Source organism: Bison bison, unplaced genomic scaffold (genome assembly GCF_000754665.1).
Source record: "Bison bison bison isolate TAMUID 2011002044 unplaced genomic scaffold, Bison_UMD1.0 scf7180017864500, whole genome shotgun sequence".
Lineage (NCBI taxonomy): Eukaryota > Metazoa > Chordata > Mammalia > Artiodactyla > Bovidae > Bison > Bison bison.
The window spans coordinates 674,326-684,341 of record NW_011495059.1 but is presented as its reverse complement, the minus strand read 5'-3'; the positions used below and the strand labels follow the sequence as shown (position 1 = coordinate 684,341).

General features: G+C 40.3%; 1 protein-coding gene across 3 annotated transcripts in view; it reads left to right on the top strand.

Moving 5' to 3' along the window:
* Window positions 1–1,407: 1,407 nt before the first annotated feature.
* IFT52 (intraflagellar transport 52) overlaps window positions 1,408–10,016 on the top strand; it is a 37,392-nt gene continuing 28,783 nt past the window's right edge. Inside the window, exons 1-6 of one of the 3 annotated variants that reach the window (XM_010829132.1) lie at window positions 1,408–1,630; window positions 3,825–3,952; window positions 4,619–4,706; window positions 5,646–5,775; window positions 6,069–6,144; window positions 7,199–7,270. In XM_010829132.1, the coding sequence (XP_010827434.1) occupies window positions 3,834–3,952; window positions 4,619–4,706; window positions 5,646–5,775; window positions 6,069–6,144; window positions 7,199–7,270 (485 nt within the window). In that variant the 5' untranslated portion in view covers window positions 1,408–1,630; window positions 3,825–3,833. The remainder of the gene's footprint in view (window positions 1,631–3,824; window positions 3,953–4,618; window positions 4,707–5,645; window positions 5,776–6,068; window positions 6,145–7,198; window positions 7,271–10,016) is intronic. The other 2 variants (XM_010829129.1, XM_010829130.1) reach the window with 2 other exon arrangements.

Sequence of the window (10,016 nt, the reverse complement as noted above, 5' to 3'; positions counted from 1 at the left end):
ATAAACTGTGGAAAATTCTTCAAGAGATGGGAATACCAAACCACTTGACTTTCCTTGCAGTCCAAGGGACTCTCAAGAGTCTTCTCCAACACCACAGTTCAAAAGTATCAATTCTTTGGCGCTCAGCTTTCTTTACAGTCCAACTCTCAGCCTTCCTCAGCAATCAATGCAAAGAAATAGAGGAAAACAACAGAATGGGAAAGACTAGAGATCTTGTCAACAAAATTAGAGATACCAAGGGAACATTTCATGCAAAGATGGGCTCGATAAAGGACAGAAACGGTATGGACCTAACAGAAGCAGAAGATATTAAGAAGAGGTGGTAAGAATACACAGAAGAACTGTACAAAAAAGATCTTCACGACCCAGATAATCACGATGGTGTGATCACTGACCTAGAGCCAGACATCCTGGAATGTAAAGTCAAGTGGGCCTTAGAAAGCATCACTACGAACAAAGCTAGTGGAGGTGATGGAATTCCAGTCGAGCTCTTTCAAATTCTGAAAGATGATGCTGTGAAAGTGCTGCACTCAATATGCCAGCAAATTTGGAAAACTCAGCAGTGGCCACAGGACTGGAAAAAGTCAGTTTTCATTCCAATCCCAAAGAAAGGCAATGCCAAAGAATGCTCAAACTACCACACAATTGCATTCATCTCACACGCTAGTAAAGTAATGCTCAAATTCTCCAAGCCAGGCTTCAGCAATACGTAAACCATGAACTTCCAGATATTCAAGCTGGTTTTAGAAAAGGCAGAGGAACCAGAGATCAAATTGCCAACATCCACTGGATCATGGGAAAAGCAAGAGAGTTCCAGAAAACATCTATTTCTGCTTTACTGACTATGCCAAAGCCTTTGACTGTGTGGATCACAATAAACTGTGGAAAATTCTTCAAGAGATGGGAATACCAAACCACTTGACTTGCCTTGCAGTCCAAGGGACTCTCAAAGAGTCTTCTTCAGCACTACAGTTAAAAAGCATCAATTCTTCAGCGCTCAGCTTCCTTTATGGTCTAACTCTCACATCCATACGTGACTACTGGAAAAACCATAGCTTTGACTAGACGGACCTTTGTTGGCAAAGTGATGTCTCTGCTTTATAATATGCTGTCTAGGTTGGTCATAATTTTTCTTCCAAGGAGCAAGCATCTTTTTAATTTCATGGCTACAGTCACCACCTGCAGTGATTTTGGAGCCCCCCCAAAATAAAGTCTGTCACTGTTTCTACTGTTTCCCCATCTATTTGCCATGAAGTGTTGGAACTAGATGCCATGATCTTAGTCGTTTTTATAAGCCCTTAATGAAACTAGATATTAAAGGAGAAAATCCAGTGAGTTTGTCTTTGGCCTAAAGTTAATCCACGTTCTGTTTGGATTTCCCCTCTATCCAAAATAATGGTACAGTCCCGCATAAGCCCCGCCCCTGCCCACCCGGGGCTCTGCCTCCTAGAAGAGTTAGTGGTAGCGGCGTCTTCCGCCAGGTCGTTGGCACGTCGCTCTCGAGGTGGGGCTACGCCCCGGTCCACGCCTTCCCAGCGGGCAATTTCCCAACCGCCGTTGCTAAGCGGCGGTTACCTGGCCGCGCGGTGCTGGGCGGCGGCGGTTGCAGACGGTGGTCACCGGGCCTCAGGTAGGGCGGATTCCTGCTGCGGTGGGCCGGCCAGGGCGCTGAGGCCTGGGAGTTGGCGAGGGCCTCGGCCAGGTGTCCTCGAGGATGCTGGGCATATCCTAGGGAAAACTGAGGTCCACTAGGGTCCAGTCCTCTTGCCTGGAAAATCCCATGGGCGGAGGAGCCTGGCAGGCTGCAGTCCATGGGGTCGCGAAGAGTCGGACACGACTGAGCGACTTCACTTTCACTTTTCATTTTCATGCTTTGGAGAAGAAAATGGCACAGAGTCCGATACGACTGAATCGACTTAGCAGCAGCAGCAGCAGCAGCAGGGTAAAGTAAAAAAGGAGCGCAGATAGAGGCCCGGATCCCAGACCTCAGACGGGGCTCGAATCTGACTCGCCTCCTGCTGGAAGGTTTTTGGTCATCCTACCAAGTGGGAAGGAACACTGACATGAAACCGTGCCGTAACATCCTAGTCCCATCCCCTTTTCCCAGGAATCCTGCTCTTAGGAATTTGTTCTGGGACAAAAATTGTGACAGAAGCAGAAATATGTAAATTGCAGTAGGCCAGAAATAGAAAAGATGCTTATGAATATTGAGTTTATTATGGCAGCCATGCAACCACTAAGGTAATCAGAAGGCAGGATATAATGTTGTTTGTACACACTGAAAATAAGCATGGGCGTGGATAAATAGAACATGAAAAGATCATGGGGGGATTTTTTTTTTAACCCGTCAAAATCATTTTAAAGTTAAGTTTGAAGAAGGAAGATGTGGGACTAGCCAGGAAAATTCTAAAAATTCTTAGTAATAGAGGGACTAGCTTTTATCAGCAACACCAACATACCTATTATAAAACTATAGTAATTAAAATAATTGAGACTGAGCAGGAACTTACAGGCAGATAGATTATATAGAATATATAAAAAATTCAATTTTTAGGGATTTATTATATAGGCAAGGTGTATTTTAAATCAGCATTGAAAAGATAGATTAGTGTCAGGCAGCTTTTTAGTAATTAAAACAATAACAAAAGTAATTTTAAACACCAAAATAAATTCCAAATGGACTAAAGTTTAAATCTTAAAAATTATAACATCATAAAAGTACTAGAAGAAAGCATTGTGAGATGTATTTATAACCTTAGCATGGCAAAAACTCTTCTAAATACACAGTGCAATTCAGAAGCCAAAAAGGAAAATGTTAATACTTTTGATTCTATTAAATTTAAAACTATCTGTAGAGCCTGCAAAATTCATCCAAGCTAAACCAAAAAAACTACCAGTAACTAAGTCTAAAAACAAACTTCTGAAAATATGTGTTTCATGATCAACTAAAAAGTATTAAACCTAATAGAAAAATGATCCGCATATGTGAACACAAAAATCAGAAGAAATACAAGTGGCTAATATACACAGTGAAGGATGGTCTTCTTACTAATTTCAGAGTGCAGATTAAAACAATAAGGTTTTTTTTTGCCTATCTTATTTGCAAAGATGAAAACGTTAAAAAGAGTAGTGTGGAAACAGAAATGTATTAGTGTTAGTGAAAGTAAAAATTAGTTTTTTGTAGGGCAATTTAGAAATAATTTACTTAGCCATTCAATAGGAATTTAGTCTGAAGATATGCAAAGTGCACCAAAATGTCATGTTCAATGATGTTCTTAGTACTGTTTTACTAGCAAAAAATTGGGGAGAAAAACAGATGTCCATTGGTATATGACTGATGCCATACATCTTGGTACATCCATAAAATGGAATACTGTGCAGCACTTAAAAAAAAGTGGTATATAGTGACATGGAAAGATGTGAAAGATACAGGTTAGATGAAAAAAGTGTGTTGCAGAATAGTGCATATGGTTCTATTTTGTGAATAAAACTGTAACTCTGTGTGTGTAAAAAGAATTTAGAAAACTATACTCCACATTTCACAGTAGTTAAGGGTGAGGAATCAGGTTGGAAACATGGTTCCCCATGTGGCAGGGTGATGGCAGGGCAGGGCCATGAGAGTGGGCTGATAGGAAACCCAGGGTTTGCCTTGGGTTTCTGCCGCCATGATTATTTCACTTTCAGCCTTTGGGAATTGTAGGTAAGTTGCAGCTGTACTCCTTTTCTTAATGAATTATAGGAAATAGACATTTATTCCTTTTAGGATCTTTCTTTTGAAATATTGTTTATTGTTTCCCTTTTCTGTCCCTTCTTTTTCCCATAAGGAGGTGACCATGGAAAAAGAGCTTCGGAGCACCATTCTTTTCAATGCATACAAAAAGGAAGTCTTCACCACGAGCAATGGCTATAAATCCATGCAGAAAAGACTTCGGAGTCATTGGAAAATTCAGAGGTGACCGAGTATATTGTTTTCCCTTCTGAGCGGTAAAAACAGCTTGCTGGTAATACTGGGAAGTATCCATCTTATATAAGAATGGCATTTGCGGTGGGAGGGGTTCCACTAAACATTGTTCAGAAGTAAATTATTAAACCATGTCTCTTGAAAATTGGCAATTAGCATATTTATTAAGTTGTCCCCCCAAATTACAAGTCAAAAATTATTCTAATTATACATATATGCGTTTTTCAGAGGTTAAAGGCTTTCTCCATATTTTAACTCAGGTCAGTACTTCAGTTTAGGGAAAGGAAAAACCAAAAATATCTCTGAGTGTGTATGCATGATTTTTCTTAATGGGTAAGGTATGTAGTCATGTGAACTAATGGTAAAGCTGATTGAATTAGTAGTTGGGGGACTTCTTTATGCTCTAGTGTGGTCTAGTCTAATCTAAGATACCTAGAATTTTGGCTTATAGGTATATTTGAACAGAGGCTGATGACTCTGGGGCAGGCCTATTAGAGAGGAGTCTCACTTTTGAGAGAGAAGCTAGACTAGGTACCTCTAAATCCTTCATCTCTGGGCCTCTGTAGCCTCTGATTCCATACAGTTTAGGTGCTAACATAGCTCATAAATTGGTTTAAATCATGGATCTGACACTTGCTTTTAAAATCATATTTCTAGCTTAAAAGATGAAATCACACCTGAGAAGCTCATTGGGGTGAAACTATGGATTACAGCTGGGCCGAGGGAAAAATTTACCGCAGCTGAGGTAAGAAATATTCGTAAAGGAGACTGGTAGTGAGATAGCTAGGAGAATGGGCTCTGAAATCTTGAACGTAAATTCCTCTTCGCCACTTACCTGTGAGGCCTCAAGGTGGTCACTTCATCTCTCTCTCCATCGTGGAGTTGTGATGATTCATGCAGCACAACAGCTATGGTGTGGTGTGGCTGAGTTTTTGCATGAAAAGTGCCAGACAGACAGTGCAGGCGAGTTCAGTATCAGCCATACCTCTTTGCCATATTTTTGCTTTAAAAATAGGAAATTCCATTTAAAATTAAACTATTTCTTAGCTATTTTGAAACTCTGTTTCATGGCTAGACGAAGAATGAGAAATGTGAAACCCAAACATAAATGAGTGAAGATGTAAAGAAATTGAACCCCTTGTGTACCATTGGTGGAGAGGTGAAGTGGTGCAGCCACTGTGGAAAACAGGATGGTGGTTCCTAAAAAATGACAAACAGAATTCTGTGATTCCGCAATCCCACTTCTGGGATATATGCAGAGAATTGAAAGCAGGATCTCAAAGGGGTTTGTACACCCACGTTCATCGAGAGCACCATTCCCAGCAGCCAAAAGACAGAAGCAACCCAGGTGTCCACCACCAGTTGAATGGATAAACCATATGGGATCTGTACAACAGTGACTTGTAATCTTCCTTTAGCTAGTAGTTTTCCACTTGTGCTGTCCAGATAGTCAACTGGGAAAATGTGGTTTCAGTTTGAGTATTTTGGAGCTTTATGCTAATGACAAATATGGAAATCCTATTGAAACATAGTAAGTTTTATGTTTTCTTAATATAAACTTATATTTAAGTGCCTTTTCAGATTGGAAGTGTTTCTTTTTCAGCTAGTTAAGATCTTATTCACAGTGTTTTTGATAAAGGTCTTTGGCATAAATTTATAGATTGTTTTTTTTTTCTTTGTGTAGTTTGAAATCCTAAAGAAATACCTTGATGGTGGTGGAGACATCCTTGTGATGCTAGGAGAGGGTGGGGAATCCAGATTTGATACCAACATTAACTTTCTCCTAGAAGAATATGGAATCATGGTTAATAATGGTAATTATTATTACTATTTTATTAGAGGCAGTAACTTCCTATTTATTATTTATATTGTAGTCCTCTGGGCCTGATAGTACAATGGAGAAAGCCCTGGGCTGTGAGGGTGCACGGTCCTGCATTCTGACCTCCCCAGCAGTCTCACTTTTTTGGTGCTTAGCTTCTTCCATGTATGAAATGAGAGTGATTGGAATACAGTTCCAGGCTTCCCTTCAGGTCAAAATTTGTACGTGTCTATAATATCAAACTTACTTCTAATCTAAGATGCACCACCTTCTCTTTTCTCCCTAAAGATGCTGTGGTTAGAAATGTATATTACAAGTATTTCCATCCTAAAGAAGCTCTAGTTTCCAATGGAGTCTTGAATAGGTAAGCATATCAAAAGTGGAAATGACTTTGCCGATGACTCTCCTCTTTCCTCCGTGACTCTTCCCTTCTATCTTCTCACACATTGTTTTCTCCTTTCTTGCCTTTTTGTTTTATTTTATTAAATGATAGTTTATTGTATTATATCACTTCTCATCCATCAAATAATATTACTCCCATCTTTTGAAACCCGACTCCACATCACCTTTTGACAGAATATATTCAATTTCAAGTAACAGAAAACCCTGTTCAAATGGGATTAAGCAACGGGGAGATTGTATTGATTCATGTAATTGAAAAGCTGAGAAGTTGGGCGTGCTTTGGATACGGACAGACAGATCACAATGTCATCAGGACTCCAGTCCCATTTCTCTGCAGCTCTCTTGGCTCTGCTCTCCGGTGTGTGTGGACTGAATCCTTCTAACGGTTCCCAAATTGGTATCTTCATGCTACGTGAGTTAGGGCAAGAGTGCAGGCCTTGGTTCCAACCTGCTTAACAGAAGTAGACCTGAGGTGTGGTCTCTTTGAGCTGACCTAGGCCACGGGCTCATCATGAACTGGTCGCTGTGGCAGAGGGCATCGAAGGCCCGGGGTCATATTCACCCCTGGAACCAAAGATGAAACTCGTTTTTTTCTTATCCATTGAATCCTAAACCCTAAGAGCTTTGAAAAAGCAGGAACTGAGTGCGTGAGGGGCAACATCAAGGACCCTCTGGTCCCCGTGTCCAGAACAATTCATTCCACACTTCAACTTGCCAGGTACGTAGGGTCTGAAGATCCGGAGTCTAGAATACAAGGCAAGAATGTGGGTCTAACACATATTTGAGCCCTTTCCTCAGGACTCAAGAAAGAGCAACTAACTCTTACATTTTCATATTAACTTTTGCAAACTTCCAGAAGAGATAGAAGTGTGTAGGAGTACTTTTAATTTTTTTAAGAATTGTATTTTGACTGCACAGTCCTCGTATCTGATTGAAAGTTATATTAATGAATGGAGTGTGAAATCCCTACATTTTGTTGTTGTTGTTTACTAGATTTTAATTCGTTTTTCTTCAAGGGAGATTAGCCGGGCTGCAGGGAAGGCGGTGCCTGGAATCCTTGATGAGGAGAGCAGTGGAAACAACGCGCAGTGAGTGTGTTCCCCGAGGCCACCTGAAGAGGGCAGAATTGTCATTTGAAGAGTTTCCTTTTTCAAAATGAAACCATTTTCGTTCTTGATTACAAAAGTAGTTCTCATCAAAAAACCAGTTTGATCAGTTCAAAAGGAAGAAAATAGAACCCTCCACTCTAACTAAATCCATGCCCTTCTCCCCAAAGATAATCCTTCTAAACAACATTTAGATTTAAAAATCTTTTTTTTCATATATAAAAATAGGGATAGGTACTTTATCCTTTTAATAATGACTGGATTCAGTTGGATGTATCCTAATCTAGCCAGTCTCCTCTTACTGGACATTTAGGTAATTTTATAACATTTTGCATTAATAATACCACCTAACATTTAATGAGCACTTACTGTGTCGTAGGCATGGCATGTATTATTACTTCAGTTAATCTTCACAGCAGCCTCTAAGGTTATTGACGAGTTAACAGAGAGTGTAGTTGCCCAGGCTCACTTGACTAGTGTCGGAACTGAGTTTCGGTGCTAGGCAGTCTGCTCCAAGGCAGACTCTTAACTTCTTTTCCTTATTTTTATTATACACAGTTTGATATTGTTGTTGTTCAGCCCCCAAGTCGTGTCCAACTCTTTGCAACCCCAGGGACTGCAGCATGCCAGGCTTCCCTGTCCTCCACCATTTTATATTAATTGTCATAAATAACAAAGCATAAAGTGAACATCTTTGTAGGCACAGTTTTTGAGCACTTATGCTAGTATCTTAGTAGGCCAGATTCTTGGTGTTTAAATTTCGGGGTCACAGATGTTCCAGTTGATGCATTGCCAAATGTGGTGCATTGCCAAATCACCCTCCAGGCACGTGTAGCGTTTACGGTCCCTACGAACATCCCTTTCCTCTCTTGCCAGCATAGAATATTCTACTGAGAAATGATACCACTTTATTTTCAGGTGTAGTTCTTGGATTATGAATAGGATGGCCTTCAAAGTTTATTGACTGATTGTGTTTATCCTGTGAATTTCCTATTCACGCATTTGATCTGTTTTCCTGTTGATGGTATATCTTATCCATTTACAAGACCTCCATTGGTTGCAAGTATTTTTCCCAGTTTATCATTTTACTTTGGGATATTCTGCCCCATAAAAGTTGAATGTTTTTATATCATTAATGCATATTACAAACCTCTAGTAGTTAAAATACTGTGATACTAATTCCAAACTAGTGAAAAACAAAAAATTAGACCCAAAATATATGGAAGATAAGGGTTATTTTATAGTAAAAGTGACATTTCAGATTATTGGGGAATGAATGGTATAATTTTGGCTAAAATGTTTTTCACTTGGAAAACATTTCTATTTTCATGCCACATCTCAAAATGTATTTCAGATGGGTTAAATTTATAAATATTAAAAATCAGACCACAACAGTACTGAAAGAAACGATAAGTGAATGTTTTATAATCTTAGAGTAAAAAAAAATCTTTCTTAGTATGAAACCACAGTAAAGTCATAAAGGGTAAAAATAAGTAGCAACATATAAGTTAACATTTTTGGACATTTAAGAATCACAATCTGATTCTTGGTAAAGAAGTAAAAGAACTGTGGACTTGGATTTAGAAGGATTTAGACGTTTCCAGTTTCATGCCTTCCTTGCAGGGTGGCCCAGCACAGAGTGACTCTTAGCTGTAGTTGCTATATCTGTGTACTGGGGACGATATGAATCTTAGCTGTTGGGAAACTCCAGCGAGGCATATTTGCAGGAGTGCTTGTAAGGTATGAGGCGTGTAACTTACCTGCTGTCAGAGTCTCACTTCCTCAGTCTCGTGAAGGGCAGATGGCAGATTGTTCCTTTCCTGGGTTATCTCGGAAGCAGAACCGTGTCTTGAGAGGCTCTGAGGTGTGGATAAGCAGCCCTGCTTCGTGCTTTGAAATCTCTTAGCTGTTGGAGTCTCAGGCTGTCCTTTAGCCCCGTGTATTTTATCACTTGTCTTTTTCCTTCTCTTACTCTGCTGTAGCCACCCTGACTTTGTTTGAATTCCTTAAGTATGCTAAGCTCTCTCTCACCTTAGGACCTTTACATATCTGCTTCCTCTTCCAGGAATACACTTTCCCAGCTAATCTTACTCATTCACACATCTTAGGAGAAGTCCTGTATTAGTTTTGGGGGTGGGTGTTTAGCTTTAACACTTAGATGAGATGAGATCAGCTCAGTCACTCAGTCGTGTCTGACTCTTTGCGACCCCATGAATCCCAGCACGCCAGGCCTCCCTGTCCATCACCAACTCCTGGAGTTCACTGAGACTCACGTCCATCGAGTCAGTGATGCCATCCAGCCATCTCATCTTCTCCTCTTGCCCCCAATCCCTCCCAGCATCAGAGTCTTTTCCAATGAGTCAACTCTTCGCATGAGGTGGCCAAAGTACTGGAGTTTCAGCTTTAGCATCATTTTTTCCAAAGAAATCCCAGGGCTGATCTCCTTCAGAATGGACTGGTTGGATCTCCTTGCAGTCCAAGGGACTCTCAAGAGTCTTCTCCAACACCACAGTTCAAAAGCATCAATTCTTCGGCGCTCAGCCTTCTTCACAGTCCAACTCTCACATCCATACATGACCACTGGAAAAACCATAGCCTTGACTAGACGAACCTTTGTTGGCAAAGTCATGTCTCTGCTTTTGAATATGCTATCTAGGTTGGTCATAACTTTCTTCCAAGGAGTAAGTGTCTTTTAATTTCATGGCTGCAGTCACCATCTGTAGTGATT